Source organism: Miscanthus floridulus, chromosome 2, assembly GCF_019320115.1.
Source record: "Miscanthus floridulus cultivar M001 chromosome 2, ASM1932011v1, whole genome shotgun sequence".
NCBI classification, from domain to species: Eukaryota; Viridiplantae; Streptophyta; class Magnoliopsida; order Poales; family Poaceae; genus Miscanthus; species Miscanthus floridulus.
In genome coordinates this window covers 106,406,267-106,424,889 of record NC_089581.1, presented here as the reverse complement: position 1 = coordinate 106,424,889, position 18,623 = coordinate 106,406,267, and the positions used below count along the sequence as shown (strand labels likewise).

At 42.1% G+C, this 18,623-nt stretch overlaps 1 protein-coding gene across 1 annotated transcript; it reads left to right on the top strand.

The window, feature by feature from the left end:
* The first annotated feature begins 9,190 nt into the window (after nt 1-9,190).
* LOC136539310 (tobamovirus multiplication protein 2A-like) lies at nt 9,191-12,120 on the top strand. The gene is made up of 7 exons (XM_066531261.1): nt 9,191-9,349; nt 9,472-9,761; nt 10,193-10,292; nt 10,620-10,700; nt 10,806-10,910; nt 11,415-11,627; nt 11,718-12,120. Exons 2-7 carry the CDS (start codon nt 9,529-9,531, stop codon nt 11,823-11,825), a joined length of 840 nt encoding a protein of 279 aa, XP_066387358.1. The 5' UTR covers nt 9,191-9,349; nt 9,472-9,528; the 3' UTR covers nt 11,826-12,120.
* Nucleotides 12,121-18,623: the final 6,503 nt, after the last annotated feature.

Sequence of the window (18,623 nt, the reverse complement as noted above, 5' to 3'; positions counted from 1 at the left end):
TCCTGATTTATTATCAACTGGAATGAAAGAATCAGTTGACTTTACTTCTACGGAATGGATTTCCTGTTGATGGCGGAGAGAGCGAGATAGCTACTCACTACTCGTATACGAAAGAGAGGATGTATAGGTTGTTATAAGTAGATAATAACAAAAAGAAATCAAAACCGCCATCCACAAAAAGTTGACAATGCGGGCCGAGAATTAGGCTACTATCCATATTCATCGAGAACTACAACTGGTGAAAGCCCTAGTTTGGTTTTGCCTAATTAATGAAACATGTTTGGATTAATCCTTACATCTAAGTGTGTGACTAGATAGGATGGTCCAATCCAAGTGGTGGAGCAAGATGAAGTCCATGGTGTTGTTGGTGGACATGTGATGAAGGCAATCAAGCTCCGGACTTGGAAAAGAAGAAAGAGAAAAACAAAATGGGTTCAAGGCAAAGGTGATATCCATAGGGCCATTTTGTTTTCGGTGATCGAGACACTATAGAGAGTGTGATCACATTTAGGATAGATGGTCATACTATTAAGAGGAGAGTTCTTATCGGACAACTCGATCATCTAGTGCCACTAGGTGTTGAAATACTTGCATTGCATTTTAGGCCTAGTGCACAATCGATGAGAAGTGAATAACCTTTGAAAAAAATATTTGTGAAAATGCCAACACACTTGCACATGATGGTGAAACACTTGGAGTGTTAGCACATTTACAAAGGTGGTGAAAAAGTGAAGAAAAGGAGATGTAGCCAGGCTTGTGTTGCTGCTAGGAGGACACCGCCACCCTTGTAACGGTGCACCGCCACCCCTATGGTGGTGACCAGCAGAGGAGGCTAAGAGGGAGGCATTCTGGGGGGCACCGCCACCCCTAGGGCAGTGCCTACTTGGACATGGCCGAGAAGGGCTGGAGCTAGGGCTGTCACCGCCAGTGATGGTGTACACCGCCCTAGGTGCGACGGTGCACCGTCGGGGGCACCGCCACTGACGGTGTGCACCGCCTCACGCATGATGGTGCACCACCGGTGTGTGTCTAGTGCCACCACCGTTTTTCAACCAAGTGCAAGGAAAGCTATGCTAGGCACCGCTACGGTCACCGTCGTAGGGAGGGCGGTGCACCACCATTTTTATCCAGACAAGGGGATTTCTCGAGCAGGGGCTAGGTGGTCACCACTACCCTAGGGGCGGTGCCACCGCTGCCTATCCAATGCCCCAATGACTAGTGGATGACCATTGGAGGGGCACAACCACCCCATGTCTGGTGCCACACCGACATGTCCGGTGACCCCACAGAAGCTGACTTAAAGGGTAATGGCTCTATTTGCTTGTAGGCTTATAAATAGAGATAGTGGCCGGCCTTGGCCACTCTCTTTTAGCACTTCTAACAGCCGCATACACCCTTTGAGAGCTGAGCACACCACTCCACCCACTTGCACACTTGATTTCATCATCTTGAGTGAGATTGGAGAGCCTCTAGTGTATTGCTTAGTGTTCTAGCATCTTGTGGCACTAGTTGGGTGATTTGGGCTAGTGGAGTTCTTGTTACTCTTGGTGTTTGCTAACACCTAGATGGCCTGGTGATTGGTGGATCGTCGAGCGGAGGAGGGTGATTGTCTTCGGCTCCGATCATTGTGAATGTGAGGGGTTCTTGTGCCTTCCCCAGCGGAGCGCCAAAGGCAACTCTAGTGGATTGCATGTGGCTTATGGATCCTCATCTTGTATTGGTTGTGTGGCACCCGGTTGCAGGTTAGGAGTGTGATGCCCATTAGTGTGTGAACCTCCAAGTGAGCGAATCGCCACAACGGGGACTAGCTTGCCGGCAAGCAAGTGAACCTCGGAAGAAAAATCATTGCGTCTTGATTGTCTCCTCGGTATTCATTGATATTCATTGATCGATCACTTGCCACGGTGGTATATCACTTCTACCCTTCTCCCTCATTACTTTGTATTCACCTTGTGTAGTGCTTGTAGCTTGTGTAGCTCTTTAGTTGTAGTTATCTAGCTAGCTTTGTTCACCTAGGTGTAATTTAGCGACATAGCTCTTATGTGACATACTAGAGATCATAGAAATTAGAATTGGGTAGGTGGCTTGCAACCCCATGTTTAGTGCTAGCGCAAAATTTGCTTCGCCATCTTATTGACTAATCACTTGTCTTAGTGTTGTTGTAGAATTTTTTAATAGGCTATTCACCCTCCTCTAACCATTAGGACCTTTCAACCGGCAGGCTTTATCTTATGGAATTTTCAGATGATAGGATCCATTTTTCTGACATTTAGATGATAGGATGAGGAGAAAGGATCCTTGCCTAGATCCAAAAAAAGTTGGATGTAAGGAAGCTAAAGCGGAAATGCAATTCTCGGGTGAGGAAAGGGTTGTCTCAGGTGTGGTACGCCTGGGGCAGGATTGAATCGATAAAGGATTGTTTCCAGCTAAGAGTTCCCATATGACATAAGTGCTCTTGGGTGGGATGGGCCCTCATTCGCTAGGTCTTTGAGTGCCCGTCGTACCACATGGTTGGTACACTTAGGCTGATTGATACTTTACTTTGAGGATCTAGCACCTGCGCCCGACCGCAAGTAGAAAATGAGGATCTGTTCTGATTTTGAGATGAGATTCTTCCTTTGTTTTGAGGAACTAGAGCTTTCAGAGGCAAGAAGTCATCACACCAACATATGCAAAATCCAATGAATGCCATTGTGCTAATCAAAATGGCGATCAAACTTTGATTGCAACTATGAACATGGGCGGGCATTGGCTATGTATGGGGGCACTCACTAATCACTATTAGCAGGAACTACTAGCAGAAAGAAAAATGAATGCACATTTATTCCTTGCTCTTCATCATGTACTCACACGAAGGACCCTCAAATCTCTATTTCAGACCATAATCTTTCGATCCCTTTACCGAAGTGATTGATAGCAGGGCTAGGCTCATCATAGGGCTTCTTCTATTGGCTAGTGTGAACTCACTTCTATTCTATATCAAGATAGGGCTTCAGTACTTGGCTGTGAATACATCTTTTTTTCTTTTATACATTTTTTCTTATTATTTGCTTCCAAAGACCTGTGACAGTGGGGTCCTTGAAATGAAAGCACCACTTAGCAATCAAATGCCCTGTTCATTTCTAAGAGATTCTGTATACCCAAAACACCATCAAACTTTTTTCTACTTATAGAGGAACATGAATATCTCTTTTTCTATATGAACCATGCCAGAGAAATGTCCTAGCTCTTTCCCTTGGGGCTAGTACTCCAACTTCAACTTCGATTTTATTAATCAGTACTTAAGAGACCTTTTTTTGGCACATACCCCTTAGCTCAAGTTTTTGATCAAACCAATCCATTGACACGAACGGTTCATGGGCGAAAAGTGAGTTGTTTGGGTCCTGGAGGATTGACGGGTAGAACTATAAGTTTTCATAGCCGAGATATTCATCTGAGTCACTATGGGTGTATTTATCTTGAGTACCTATGATGGTGACTACATCTGCTGGCATGTGATGTTTGGACATAGAATCGAGTCCTTGTGATTGGGCAAAGCTAGGAAAGAGCCTCCTCTCCACACTACTTCTCTAAGATAGCATTAACGAAACAATTTCATTTTAGAGTGCTATGGTTCGTTCCCATGAAGCAAGGTACTTTGAAAGCTCCGCAAATTTTTTGTACTTGCTCAGTGCACCCACTTCCTACAATCCGGTCTGAACCTTTGGGTAGGCTCTGTAGGATCAACAACCATAGCTGCATGGAGTACGATAGAATTGACCTGTACGTAGAAAATGAGGAATGCCTTTTGTAAACAGGTTGGTCAAGTAGGTCACTAACCTATAGATGAGATAGGAAAAGTCTAATGTGGCTAGGTAAGAGTTTCTGTCTAGGTATTGCTTTTTTCTGATCATTCGGAAAGGTAATTGGAGCTTTTTGATTGATGATGGGAACCTTCTAAATAGCATGCGTCATGTCCTCCTCCGGTTGATATTGATGATATTTGTGCTCTTTTGGAAGCATAGCTTCAACGACTCAAGAACACTTTCTTCTTTTCAATCGGTAAAAGCACACCACCTTCTCATGACAAAGCTTAAGAAAAGATATTCACATATTAGAAGAGAGCATAATAAGTAAATGTCGACGCCATCTTTTACTTTTTGGATGGTCGGCGGTGTCATAAACTCGATAACCAGCACCGCAGAGTGCCAGGCCGGGATCAAGAAGTGGAAGTCATAAAAATGATCTTCGCACCCCAGATCAAGAGGAAAGGTAGCTTGTCAAGCTGGTCTCACTATTGGCCAAGATTGGAAAGTAAGGGGAATCCGAGCATTGAAGCAAGCTCTTTATCGCACCATAACCGAGTCTCTCCTTGCAGCTCTGATCAATCCACCTGGCAAATAACTGCTCCTTACTCTTTGATTGTATGTCCATTTTTGCTTGATGTCTGGCCACCAAATCTGGTACATGAAAAAGCGATTCCTTTTCGCTTTCCTTTTGAGTACTATGATGTGGATAATCCTCTAGCATTTCAATCTAGGCTGCACAAAGAGGGGGGCATCGAAGATGATTCTACTTATCAGAAATATGAGTCTTTATATAAATTAAGCTGGTACCATAAAAGCATAGTTCAAAGTGTCAATTTAGAAGTAGAAAATATGGCTATTAATCATAGTGATATGGATTATGATTCTTTCAAAGATTATCTTAATATTGTATATAGTTTATATTATCTTTGATGAGAAAGTTCTTCTAATTAATTCAAGAGTGCCTTGATTTTCCCAGTTATTACTCGAGCACGCTGAGGCAACTCTAAACTAAGCTCAGGGGAGGGGTAGTAGGTATGCTTCCCTCCAGCACCTTGAAGATCGAGCTTTTTGAAAAGTGGATTTCTCCCATCATCCATCGTATTTGTTTGTTAAAGTATGGAATTCTCACCAAGAGCTGTGGAATTCACGACTCTATTAGAAAGTAGAATGACCAACTTTTACATGAATTTTCAAGTGGATGAGATCGGTCGAGTGGTCTCAGTTGGAGATGGGATTGCACGAGTTTACGGAACTAGGGCGGACATAAGCTCACCAATTAGGATGCGTGATTGATTTCTTTAATAGGTATGAAATGAAGATGCCTTGAAATAATAAAGTACCTCTCAGAATAGCTACTTTCTTACTTATGTTTCTGATCAATTGAAAAAGAGTTGCTGTCCTCAAGTTCAAGGCCTTAGAATTATAAGGGAATTACGTGGAACCTCTCTTTTCAATAAGCATTCTACCACTAACTATGGTTTCTCAACTCTTACCTTTTAGTACGAGAATGGATGGTCAGAGGTTTAAGGATACACATCGCTCGTCATATAGAAAAGGTATCTAACTCGTCCCTCTAGCGCTCATAAAAGAAATCTTGGCTTTCCTTCTCTAAACTATTCTTTTGCAAACTCTACTCTACTGGTTTGTAATTTCCCTAGCTTACCACAAGATAGAGTTTGAGCCTTATTGGATAATACATATCTTTTTGACACCTGAGAATTTAGAGAACCTTTGATAGAAGGCAATATCTTACCTACTTTGGTTCTGATGTGTGGGGGAAGGAGGGAATTCCATCCACTTAATAGCCGATACTTTGACTACTTTACCTAGCCCAAGCCAGACTTGGGTTTATAAATAAAAAAATTCCCACAAATGGAATGAGAAGTGGGTCCATGTAAATGATCGAGACCTCGCAAACAACAACGTTCCTTCCTCATATGGAGTTCGGGACCCAAAGGCAATCGTCCCTTCATACGGCTCGAATCATTCTCAGATGCCCCGAGAGGCATCTTTCCTTATGATCTGGTGGTTCACACGCGCGTAAATGAGCACCGGGTGCAACAGCAAGGAACTATGACCAATAGAGTCCGACACAGAGTGTCATACTTCTTTATCTTGTGATGGTTGAGGAGTTTCTTTCTCAGAGGGTGCGGGACGCTTGCAGAGTCCATATCTAAACTCATGCTTTCAATGGAAAGACTCCCTTCCCTCTTGCTTCCTTGCCCCTAACCTTTTCATATAGCCCGCCCCTGCCAGATCGATATCCCCTTACAACTAACTTACATCATTTATCCTATCTCTGACAGTCAGTGGGTCAGTCCAATTCATATTGTACCCAAGAAAGGAGGCATGGCTGTTTTAGCAAATGAGAAAGGTCAAATGATTCCCACTAGGACTGTCACCGGTTGGTGCATGTGTACAGATTATCGCAAGCTTAACAAGGCCACCCGGAAGGATATGTTTGGGTTTATCCCATGAAACTGCAAAGTGAAGTCTTTTTCAAATTTTATCAATTCAAGGCGCGTAGCGGTCAGATAATATTTATTCAGATCCACTTTTTGGAAAAGAATATTTAAATTCAAGTTTGATGAAATTATTTGCTACATATGGAATTGAATTATATATCGTATATCACCTTACCTACAAGATCCTTTACATAAAAATAAGGGTAAGAAGCTATTTTGTCCATCTCAGAATGTACACCCAATGGATTATTTGATCCATATTGATGCAATGCAGCCAGATGAAGAAGACTGGCGCCTGCTAAAATAAGGGGGAGTAAATGATGGAGACTAAAAAAACGATTTAAGGTGGCATTGTCCACGGAGAAACCACCCCAAAGCCAAGTCACTATGGTATCTCCTACTACTGGGTACGGCGCTAGCTAAGCTTGTAATTATTGTTGCTCCCCAAAAGCTCATCTGACCTAAGGTGGTACGCACCCTATAAAAGTTGTCACAATCATTAATAGGAATATGACAACTCCGACACCAAACAAATTCCCTAGGACTGCTATAACTCGCAATGTAGTCACTTAGCTCGACGTTAATTAAGAGAGTAAAGGAGGAATAGCCTATATAGAAGAACCGTTGTTCGCTTACAAAGGTATAACCTTTCGCTCCCCAAGGCAAAGCAGCTTCGCACCACTGATAGACGACAAGATAAGGGAAAGACAAAGCAAGAAGGTCCCTGTCTTCCCCGAGAGTCTTCCTCTTAGGGGAAAATACCTTCCTCAGCATCTAACTATAATGGCTAGCTAATATGTTACGTCCCTTGCCATTAATTCAATTTCCTTACTACCCTATTCTTTATTTGAAATTTATTTAGGACTCACAACACTTTTTAGGGTCGCATTAGAAGCAAAACAGCCACTGAATGAATGTCACATGGCATGTTAGAACACATTCCTTCATTGGAACAAGTGCCGCAAAGCCAGCAGATGTAATTGGCACAACCAAAACTTAGTACTTGTAACACATTACTCTTGAGGACATCAGCTTCACATGGATGGGTTGTATGTTTTATATTCTAGGTGACTGTCATACATTATAGTATGATGGAAAGCATGCATTCAGTGAGGCTTCATGTGTAACAAATGTCTAAATTGAGAACGCAAACATTGCTGTGATTTTTTTTATTTGAATAGTAGGGTGTCGTCAATTTTTCTTTGCCCGCGCAAGTCAGCAACATAAGGGCACTTAAATAGTAATAAAAACTAAGGATGTGAAAAATTACGTAAACATCCATTTGTTTTTAGGCCTACTATTGGAATTTTAGATTTTCTAATATATGCTACTAATTTGTCTTAAATTATAATTAGACATTGTTATAAAAAAAATTCATATTAAATGATATTTGAAATATAAATTGTTCATATAACTTAAATTCTTTAAACATACATGGCATTTGATTAATTATTAGTAAAAATTTATATAGATCAACTTTTGAAAACCTAGATGTGTAGTAAGAGTCAATTTACATCCCGTAGAGCTACCTAAATATTAGATGATATCTCGTTTATATCTCCAACTAACAAGATAACCCGAAACAAAATTTTTTGTAACTAAAATAGTAAATAGTTATACTATTTATTAGAGTTCCACAACATGCCTACACAAAGATGGAACTGAGATTATATTGCACTGCAAAACCCAAAAACCATAAGACCCCGTTGGATCTTTGGAATTGAATTTATTTTACTAATTATGTTAGACACATATTAATTAAGCTAATTTGATTGTATATGTATTATATTTATATATTATTGTTGGCTATACGAGAGAAATACTTATGTGTTGCATTTCTATCGTAGGTGAGCAAGTTGAAAAACGTGTTATTAGTTGCAAAGTAGAAACATAGCATGGTGATCTGTAGAATCAATTTTCATCTCCCACCATATGAATTTGAGATAGGCTTATATGTGAACTTTGAAAAGTGGTGGAATGTCAAATTCCAAGCCGAATAGCCTAATTTATTATGTAGATTTCAATTCCTCCAAATGAAAGGATCCAAACGGCCCCTAAGAGTTTATTAACAAACTACATAAAACTAAACCAAATCAAGGCGTCCCCATGTCACCATCAAACCAATCCTCCTGATAAAACACTCAGCTTGATCAATTGCAATCAAACCAATCCTAATAATAAAACACTCAGCCTGATCAATTGCAATTATCGCAGTTACAACGCTAGTGGTTGATGAGAATAAAACATATAGCCACACATGCAGCCATCCTAAAGTATAGCGACTAGCCCTTTTTGATCCACGAAGCTAATAATTAGCTAAATAGGTCTGGCTAATAGCCTAGCTAGTTTTTAGCTGGCCATGTTCGGATCCAAAAGGATAATACTTAACTGCTAATAATTAGCTCCTTGAACCCAAAAAAAGTCTAACTAATAGTTCAGCTAATTATTAGCTTAACACTAAATTAATAATTGTTTTACTAGTTGGACCAAACTAGCTCGTAGCAGCTAATATTAGTTGTGGCCTACGTATTAGTTAGCTAACTATTAGTAGTTAATGGGTCCAAATAAGATCTTTAACTAACAACTATCTTACTAGTTGATCAAACCAGCTAATAACAGTTAAGGTATCAAAACAAGGTCTAATTATCCTGACAACAGCGACACATTTCAATATGCCCGATGCCATCCCATCTGGAACTGCGCAGGCGCCTGACTGGTTCAACAGAACAAACCCCCCCAGGGGCAGTTCGGACCTTTCCTGTCACCCGACCGCCAGCGCATATCCTCTGCGCACGGGGATAATGGCGAGCACTACCGGCCAGCGCAACCGTCCCCGCGTACACCGTCAGCATGGCCGCCGATGCGATAAAAAAACTCCAACTCAAATTCCTAACGCAGCCAGCCCAACCGATCTGCTCCGTCCATCGCCTCAGGCGACGGCTCTCCTCGCGCCACCTGGTGGGTCCCCGGTCCGCTCCAACTCCACCGCCTCCTTTTCCCCAATCCACCCGAAGGGATTTTATTTTATTCAATCACGACCAAAAACCTAAAAAAGAATTAGAAACGGAAGAAGAACAGCAAGCGAAGCATCGCCAGGTAATCAACTCGTCCTCCTGTCCTTCTTCCCCTGGCCTCACCCGCCGCGCCAAATTCGGCGCGATTCGGGCGGGATTAGTTGGAATTCCCCTGAGAATCGGAGCATTTTTTGGAATTGGTAGATTGGTATATTGATCGATTGATTGATCGGTGGCGGAGGAAGGGGAGGAAGGCGGCAGATGGCGGCGTGCCGGGGCTTCTTCGAGTGCCTGCTCAGGCTGCTCAACTTCATCCTCACCGTCGCCGGCCTCGCCATGGTCGGCTACGGGATCTACCTGCTCGTCGAGTGGATGAAAATATCCGAGGACGGCAGCGGCGGGGGATTGACGTCGGAGGTGCTCGTCTCCGGCCGGCCGTTGTTGGGAGCTGTCGCTCTCGGTGACAGCTTCCTCGACCAGCTACCCAAAGCATGGTGAGATGTTTGCTTGCCCATGGACCCTTTTTGTTTCTGATGTATTAATGTTGATCTCGCGACTGATTAGGATTTTGGATTAAGAGGAACTGCGAGGTTTGCTTAGTAGGGGTGGCAATCGCAATTGTGAATAGGACAAGTGTTACTTCAATTTTCCATGTAGTGGATGATTAAGAGGCGAATGTTCGAAATATGCAATGATATTATGATAGCCAAAACTCGCAGTTGCAAATTGCAGTCTGATGAAGCATTTGTTACTCAGATTGATGAGCCTGTTAGGCAGGGGGTAAATTCTATGTGGATTGGAATTGTTCCAAGTTTCCAGCCGGAACCTTTGATTGACTCTTTAGTTTGGCAATTATGGGTTTGTTCTTTGTTTTTTACTGCCAAGACGATTGTGTTTGACATGGAATCGCCTCTGTTCCCTGCAGGTTTATTTATTTGTTCATTGGTGTTGGTGCTATCGTCTTCCTCGTGTCTCTGTTTGGCTGCATTGGAGCAGGGACAAGAAACACCTGCTGTTTGTGTTTCGTATCCTTTTTAATGTGCCTCTTAGACATCATTCTGTTGTCCTCTCTAAAGAAGATTCCATTTGTCATACACAAGACACTGAAAAGTACTTGGAATTATGCTCAACATTAAATCCAGACGGGCTATTAGTAGCTGAACCTGCTAAACGAACAAACTTTACTTCTGTACTACTCTGAAACACCAATCTTATAGAACAGCAGTAGCAGAGGCAATAAGATTTTAACTATTTCTGCAGCCTTATTTCGTCGAAGGCAGTTATTTGACATTTTATAATGATATAAGATCACAGTATTAATTCATGCTTGTTTCCTTTGACTTCTAAAAAAGTATGCTTTCTTGGTCATATTGTTGATCCTTGCTGAAGCTGGAGCTGCTGCATTCATCTTCTTTGACCAAAGCTGGAAAGATGTGAGTATTCTGTTTGGTGCTTGTCTCGGGAACTAAACTACTACAATGTAACTTGTCTTATCATTTCCTTGAGTAGCTGTAGTTATCCATAGACTTCTTTTGCAGGTAATTCCAGTGGACAAGACACATAACTTTGATGTTATGTATGACTTTCTGAAGGAAAACTGGGAGATTGCAAGATGGGTTGCTCTCGGTGTTGTTGTTTTTGAGGTAGGAGATGAGACTAATCTTACATCCTTTGATCTTAACTCAACTCAAAGGATGCTCATCTGATCCTTATTTTTCCAATGCTTGTATTTGCTTATTCAACTTCTACTCCATAAATTGTCCTAATATTCATGCAAATGCTTTCCAACTCTAAATCCCATCCTCGGCCCCCTTTCTAATTTCTCGTCACCCTGCACTGTATGTTTTGTTTAACCTGTTAGTAGAGTATGGAGGCTTCGGCTTTCTGTCTTGAGATGCATAGATGTTTGTCCAATGCAGATTTATTCTGCTGTTATGTTTGTTGTAATCAGCTGATAATGAACAAATTATAGGTAATTTAAAACTTAGCATGATAATTAATGGTCTGGCCCAGAAACTATTGACACCTTAATTCTGTATTGCCTTAGAAAGGATTTTGTCTTTTCTTTTAGCTGCCGCTTGTCAAGTATAGGCTGTATGTGGGTAGTCACACCAAAACTAAAACAAATGCCGACTGATTTGCAACAGGGAGTGCTCTTTCTGTTAGCTCTGGTTGTCAGGGCAATGAACAAACCTGCTGAGTATGACAGTGATGATGAAATTATTGCAATTGGCCGAAGCCCTACCATGCGGCAGCCATTGATCCATGCCCAAAATGTGCCTGCCACTGGTGTTCCTGTCCCAACACTCGATCAGCGTGCAAGTAGAAATGATGCCTGGAGCCAAAGGATGCGAGAGAAGGTACATTACTTGATGGATTGTTTCAGCATTATGATTATGATATGCTTTGTTCTCCTCTCTTGACGACAGTTATATTTGCACCTAATGCAGTATGGTCTGGACACGAGCCAGTTCACGTACAACCCTTCAGACCCAAGCAGGTACCAGCAGAACGGCACGCCACAGGCTGAAGAAAGGAGTCGATGCACTATAATGTGAAGAATCCTTCATGAAGGCCTACGAGATAATGGTTTTCATGAACAATCCTTCATGAGGTCCAACAAGATAATGGTTTTCTTGAACGGGATACCTCAGCTTGTGTAGCTTGGTGTTACGGTGTTGTTCAGACTTCATAGCGGTGTGTGGAATAGAAGAATCCCGACCATATTGTTTGTCATGCTTGATATGTCTTCTCTGCAAATGTTCTATACACCTGTAATTTTATTGTGAATGAGGAACTGTTAGCCATTGACATCATCTATTTTGTTTTTTTAGGTTTGTTTCTTGTTGCCAATCCCCCTTTTTTCATGTAGCTCTGTTTAATCTAATATTTGGTTGTGCCGTGAAGTGAGATGAGACTGGTAGAATCTGTTTTGCTTTGTGTATATTGGAAATGAGTTAGGTCTGGATTTCTTAAGGGCTTGTTTGGCTGCTCACAAATACACCCCAATTCACATGGTTTGGGAGGGATTAAGGTGAATTTAGTTGTAGATTTGTGTGCAGCCAAACAAAGCCTAATAAAGAGGGTAAAAGTTTCCACCAGGTTTTCAGCTAATGTGAAAAGACTAGTATCGATGAAGGATTTGTCGTTTACACGCTTCAAGGCTCATTTCTGATCTGCAACATAATCTTCCTCCGTGATGCTAGAAGTCCATGCTGGAAGAAGACAATGCAATGATGGTTGTGAGATGCCTACTTTTACCGAATGCATTGGTTCCGTGTTATTATTTGATTATGTTACCAAATCGTTGATTCTTTGTATGACTAGACACTATAATCCTAATTCATATACTAGTGATTGTTTGATTCAATTTCTTCCCACGAGCGGACCAGAGATCCCTAATCAAGATGGCAACGGGTACCCGAAACCCGATGGGATTTTACCCTATTAGGGCAAGGGTATGGGTCAATTCCTCTAATGGGCAAAAAGATAGACCCAACGGGTTTGTGGGCATGGGTTTTTTAAACCCGGATCATATCAGTTTAAAATACCCTTGCTCACCCTTCTTGGTACATATTTTACTTTCACTTGGTATATATACCCATAGAAAAGAAACAATATTTATTATTTAGTTGTTTTAGAAATTAAAAGTAAAAACCTATAAAGAAAAAAGTAAAAAAATAATAATTGATGACCTTAATGCTCCTAGGTGTAGCTGCGTAGGTACTCCTGTGCGGAATTCTGGAAATAACGAGTTGTGCAACCTGTAAAATAGCTTGTGGGCTATAGCCCACGTGCATGTATGCCCAGGCCGGCAGAGAGCCTAAGACAACTACCAGTCTAGTAAATCACAGTCCACAGCAACGCAACCACAACAAACAGCCAACGCAGGTTAGTCCCACCTCGCTGAGAGAACCAATGTTGGCTACCAAGGTGAGTTATAAACCGTAGATAGGCTTTCAAGAGTGAGCATTGTGCCTTGGCGCAGTCGCGAGTATAAAATTGGAACTAACGAAATAGTCAGAAAATAAAAAATTGATGATATTATCCACGTTTTCATCCCTGAGTGACATGGTGTCTAAAGTGTTGAGAAAATTTCCTATTTGATCCTAAAAATAATGCTTCTTTCCTATTTAATATCGAAACTGAAAATCTTTCCACGTCCTCAGCTCGTTCCGTGAGCGATCACCGTTAGGCATCGTAAAGACTAAAATACCCTTTCAGAAATAAAAAGAAAGGGACTAAAATACCCTTTCAGGAAAAAAAAGAAAGAGGGAATTTCTTGTGTGTTATTTTAAAAGATCGCAATGTCCTGTGCTTCTGAAAAAGTTCAGCGATCTTCAGTGTTACTACTCTAATTTTTTCGTGTCCTTCATGCCACTTCCATCAGTTTAGGCACTAACGTCGTCAAACTACAAGTGTGAAAAGATAAAAATACCCTTAAGTCTAAATATGTTATTAATTTTTTTAGCATCTTAATGACTTCAAATAAAAAAACTCAAAACTAGAAAGTTGTAGATCTTGTCGAGATCTATAATTTTCATATAAAAATTATTTTCATTTAATTCTGCAAAAAAATATGATTTTTCTAAGATATATTAATCATATCAAATCATATTTTTTCGGAATTAAATAAAAATAATTTTTATATGAAAACTATAGATCTCGACGAGATCTATAACTTTCTAGTTTTGAGTTTTTTTTATTTGAAGTCGTTAAGATGCTCAAAAAAATTAATAACATATTTAGATTTAAGGGTATTTTCGTCTTTTCACACCTGTAGTTTGACGGCGTTAGTGTCCAAACTGACGGAAGTGGCATGGAGGACACGAAAAAGTTATAGTGGCGCTAAAGACCGCTGAACTTTTTCAGGGACACACAGGACATTACGATATTTTATAATGGCACATAGGGAATTCCCCAAAAGAAATCGATCACCTCAGGAGTTGCGGCTCTTCCTCCCGAGTCGCGCTCGTATGGGCGGAACATAACCCTAGATCGAGCGGCGGCAATGGACGCGGGCGGCTCGACCTCGGAAGCGGACGGCGTGGACTCGAAGCCAGGCGGAGCGGCCACGGGAGCAGACAGCGCGGCCAACCAGTCGCCTCGCGTGGCCGAGCAGTCGCCCCGCGCGTCCACGCAGGTGGGCTCACGCGGCGTGCTCAGTGGCGGGCGGTGCGGCCATAGGGGCGGGCGGCGTGTCCAAGCACGCGACCCGCGCGGCCAAGCAGGCACCTCGGCCAATGGCGTCAGTGGCGGGCGGCGCGACCTCGGTGCCGTGCGGCGTGGCCTCGGAGGAGGGTGACACGGCCACAAAGGAGCCCCGCGCGGGCATGGAGACCGGCGGCGCGGCCACAGAGGAAGGCTGTGCGGCCAGGACAAAGCACCAACTCCCTGTAGGGTGAGTTTATCATCTCCATGTCCTCCATAGGAGCTCCATAGCAGTAGGGTTGGAGAAGTTCTCATGCATCCCATTGTTGCTGTGCTCTCACAGGATGGATCCAGCTACTAGTTTTCAATTGAAAATTCATTTGCTTGCCAATCGCAAAAAGGCTAGAAAGGATGTCAAATGTTTTTAGTTTTGTGATGGTTGTTGACTCAGATTTGTCGAATTATAAGGATTTCATTGACTCAGTCACAAAGAAGTACCTTCCAGGCTACTTGGAAGTTGCACATGTCCAGTACTATGATAATGTTCTTAAGAATTTTCTAGAAGTAAAATCAGACCAGGATTTCATGTCTATGTTTGATGTACACACTAAGGAGAAAGTTTATTGTCAAAAAAGGAGAAAGTTGTAAAGATGTTTGTCGCTTATTGTGATCCCTCGAAGAAATTTGAGCCTATCACTGAGTGGGAGTTTGATGGTAAACGGGAGCCTAAAAATAATATAGAGGAGGATGACAATGATTACCTTAGAAATCCTTTACTAAAGAATGAACATGTTGGTGTTGATGAGGAGATCATGTACTTGGACATTGTACTTGTGAATGTTGTTGTGCCTGGATGTTCTGAAAAAGGGAAGGAAAAAGCAGTGGCTGAGGATGGCTCAGAGGATGAGTATGAGGATGAGGATGCTGAGGATGAGCCATATGAAGAAGTAAATCATCACCCAATTATTGATTTTGATGAAGAAGATCCTCCTATGGAAGTAGGCACTACTTATCGTAACATGTACATGTTCAAGTTGGCTCTTTGTCAACATGCAATCAAACATGAGTTTGAATTCAACACAGAGAAAAGTTCAAAAACTAGGTTCAGAGCCTATTATTCAAGGAAAGTGGAGGATAATTGTCCATGGAGGCTACATGCATCTACAACGGTGGACAAATGCACTATTATGGTGAGAATAATTTTTTTAGTTGCTACTACATGTAGGATGACAATGTTATGTTTTACTAACTAGCTGTGTTGCTCTTTTGTAGGTGAAGAACAACTTTGCTCATGCTTGTTCTAGTAGTAGAAGGAAGAAGACAGTAAAGAATGCTACCAAACATTGGATATGTTGGAAGGTGAAGGACTTTCTAATACAAGATGCTACTTTGGGAGCAACAGAATTGTAAAAAAAATTAAAGAACACCACAAGGTGAGCATCAACTACCAGAGGGTATATAAGGGTCAGCAACTAGCATTGAAATAACTTTATGGTGATTGGGATAGCAGTTTTGATAATTTGTTTAGTTTTAAAGCACAAGTTGAGAGCTCTTGTCCTGGTAGCAAAGTAATTATTGACCATTACATAGTAAATGGGGAATTCAGATTTTGGAGATTCTTTTTTGCCACGAAACCTTGCATAGATGGGTTCCTTAATGGTTGTAGACCTTACTTAGCAATAGACCAAAGATAAACCAGAAGTTGTTGTCAAGTTAAAGGGCAAAAGGAGGAAGAAAGAAGTAGATAAAAACTCTACAAAAAATCTTTTGTCGCAGCTTGATAGCCCTGCAATGGGCACAAGGAGCAAAAGACTTCAGCCTAGTAGTCTGGCACTGAGCACAAGAAGCAAAAGAAGGTTGTGTTTGTGATTCTTGTATGAGAAAATTGCCTAAATGTGTATTGTGTTAGAGATGTCTGTAATGGATGCAAGCCTGTGAAAATGTTTCTATGCATGTGAACATGAATGTAACTCTTATTGTGATCATGGATGCTAAATATTGCATTTATCTTGAACCTATGAGTTTTCCAAATTAAATGTGTTATTGTCGTGCTGCATGTCATCTTTTCAAAATGGATGTTGTTGGAGACCTATTTTATTGTTGTTATTCATGTATCTAAAGAATTAATTTTACACTGAATATAATTGTAAGTAATTATATAAGATGATGTTTGATCCTTTTATTTATTTAATTTAACACAAGCAAAAACTAAAACATTGCAGTTTGACATAAAAACATTCATAAAAGATAGCAATATTAACCATGGAATGCCAGGACTGGTAAAAAAACTCCAGGGGTAAAACAGACTTTTCACATAGGACTTAACACTGTTAGCAACCCAAGCTGACGGAAGTGTCAAATAGGAAATAAAAACTTTAGTTGAGGACATATAGGAAAGATTTTCAGTTTTGGTATCAAATAGGAAAGGAGCATTATTTTCAGGGCCAAATAGAAAATTTTCTCCTAAGTCAAACCGCGGTGGGCACGGGTGACCTGTGTAACACCCTAGATGTTAGGCTTGCACTTTTGCACTTGCACTTGCAGTGCATGAGCATGAGCATCATTCATTCATATATGAGCATTAACATATGAAACATACGAGAGAAACATATGAAACATTCATATGAAACATACCTTTGTTATTCTATGTGGCAACATGTGTATGCTTTATGGTCATGCTTGTTAATGCAAGTGGTTGATGTTGATCCCTAAACACCTTAGACACACTTAGGATGCAAGGTGGAACAATGTTAATGTTGATGACTTAGCTCAATTATGCTTCTAGGTATTAGTGTGACTAGAAACCCCTCTAGAGTGCTTTTGTTTGACCTAACATGAACAGTAGCATAGAGTGTTTGCATGTTGGTGCACCCAAAATAAAAGTTGTAGTAAATTTTACAAGGAGCAAACTTTGTTTAATGACCTTGAGCTAGATCAGTGCCTAACCTAGTCAAAAAGTGCTCACAAGGTGAAATTGAGGGTTGTTTTGGGACACATAAATTTTCTAAGTCTTGGAATGACTTTCAGTTTCATCCTACTCCTCTTTGATGCATTGCAGTTTGAAAACCATGGCGACCTAGACTAAACCCATAGAAGCAAAGTTGAAGTTTACATGTAGCTCTACAACTTTTGTTAATGGAGTTTTTGCAAAGGACGAATGGATTAGGAGATAGAGGTGGAGGAAGTCGCGCTATTAGTCGGTTCATTAGAGCCTGATGGCCGTTTTCCAACTGGTTGAGTGGCCGACCAGCAGCAGGCTAGGCGCACCATCTGGTGGCTGTACGCCGGCACTGGCCCCACCGGTTAGGCCTAGGTGGGCTGCAAAGCCACCGCGTCATGCCCGTGCTCTCTCTCTCGCTCACTCGCCTCACTTCGCTCTCTCTCCCTCTCATCGCGGCGAAGCCAAGCGCCATTGCCGCCGTGAGCTTCGCAGAGCTCGCGCGTAGCCCTCACCGCTCCATTTCCAAATTGCCCGCGCCAATAGCTCCGCTCTACCACCTCGACCCAGTATTGCCGTTGTTTGAGCCCAAGGTAAAGGCCTACGGCTGTTTACGCCACCACGACATCATAGGAGCACCGTCGAGCTCCAAGCTCGCCGCGGCCAGCTCAAACCGAAGTACCTCCGCTCTCTTTTTCTTGTGTCTCGTCTTCCCCTCTAACCCAAGAAGCTCACGCCGGTGACCGTTTAACCTCTACCGGCGTGTGTATGCCGGAATGCAGCTACGCACTATCGTGCCATCGCCATCGCTGAGACCTACACGCGGTCGGAGCTCACCGCCACCTCACCGGAACCCTAACCCACCCTAGATAGCTTTGTTAGGATTCTATGAAGTCGTAACGAGCCTCGCCTAAGCACCCCGCCGCTGGAGAACGCTAGCGTACCGCCACGCTGCCTCCACCGTCTGACATCGCCACCGGTGAGCCCTCTCTGGTGAACCCTAGGTTCTGTTTTCACCACCCATCGACGTGGCTTGATGAGAGGAACACAACAGTGGTGACACTATCGCCGGTGACCTCGCCGTCGACGAGCTATCGCTGGTCAAACGTTGCGCTCTGCTCCTGTGTCACTAACGTGTGGGACCGTTGACCTACGGGCCCCCGCTATCAGCCACCGTGGGTGTATGGACCGGGTGTACCTAACTGTAGCTCCTGGTTGGAAATTTGATTTTTTTTTCTTTATTTGTTTTTTTTCAGATTTTGTTGCA

Excerpts from the sequence above, each read along its gene's own strand:
- LOC136539310 (XM_066531261.1), top strand. The coding sequence starts at position 9,529 with ATGGCGGCGTGCCGGGGCTTCTTCGAGTGCCTGCTCAGGCTGCTCAAC. Across the intron at positions 10,293-10,619 it reads ACACCTGCTGTTTGTGTTTC|TATGCTTTCTTGGTCATATT; the intron begins GTATCCTTTTTA and ends CTTCTAAAAAAG. Across the intron at positions 10,911-11,414 it reads TCGGTGTTGTTGTTTTTGAG|GGAGTGCTCTTTCTGTTAGC; the intron begins GTAGGAGATGAG and ends GATTTGCAACAG.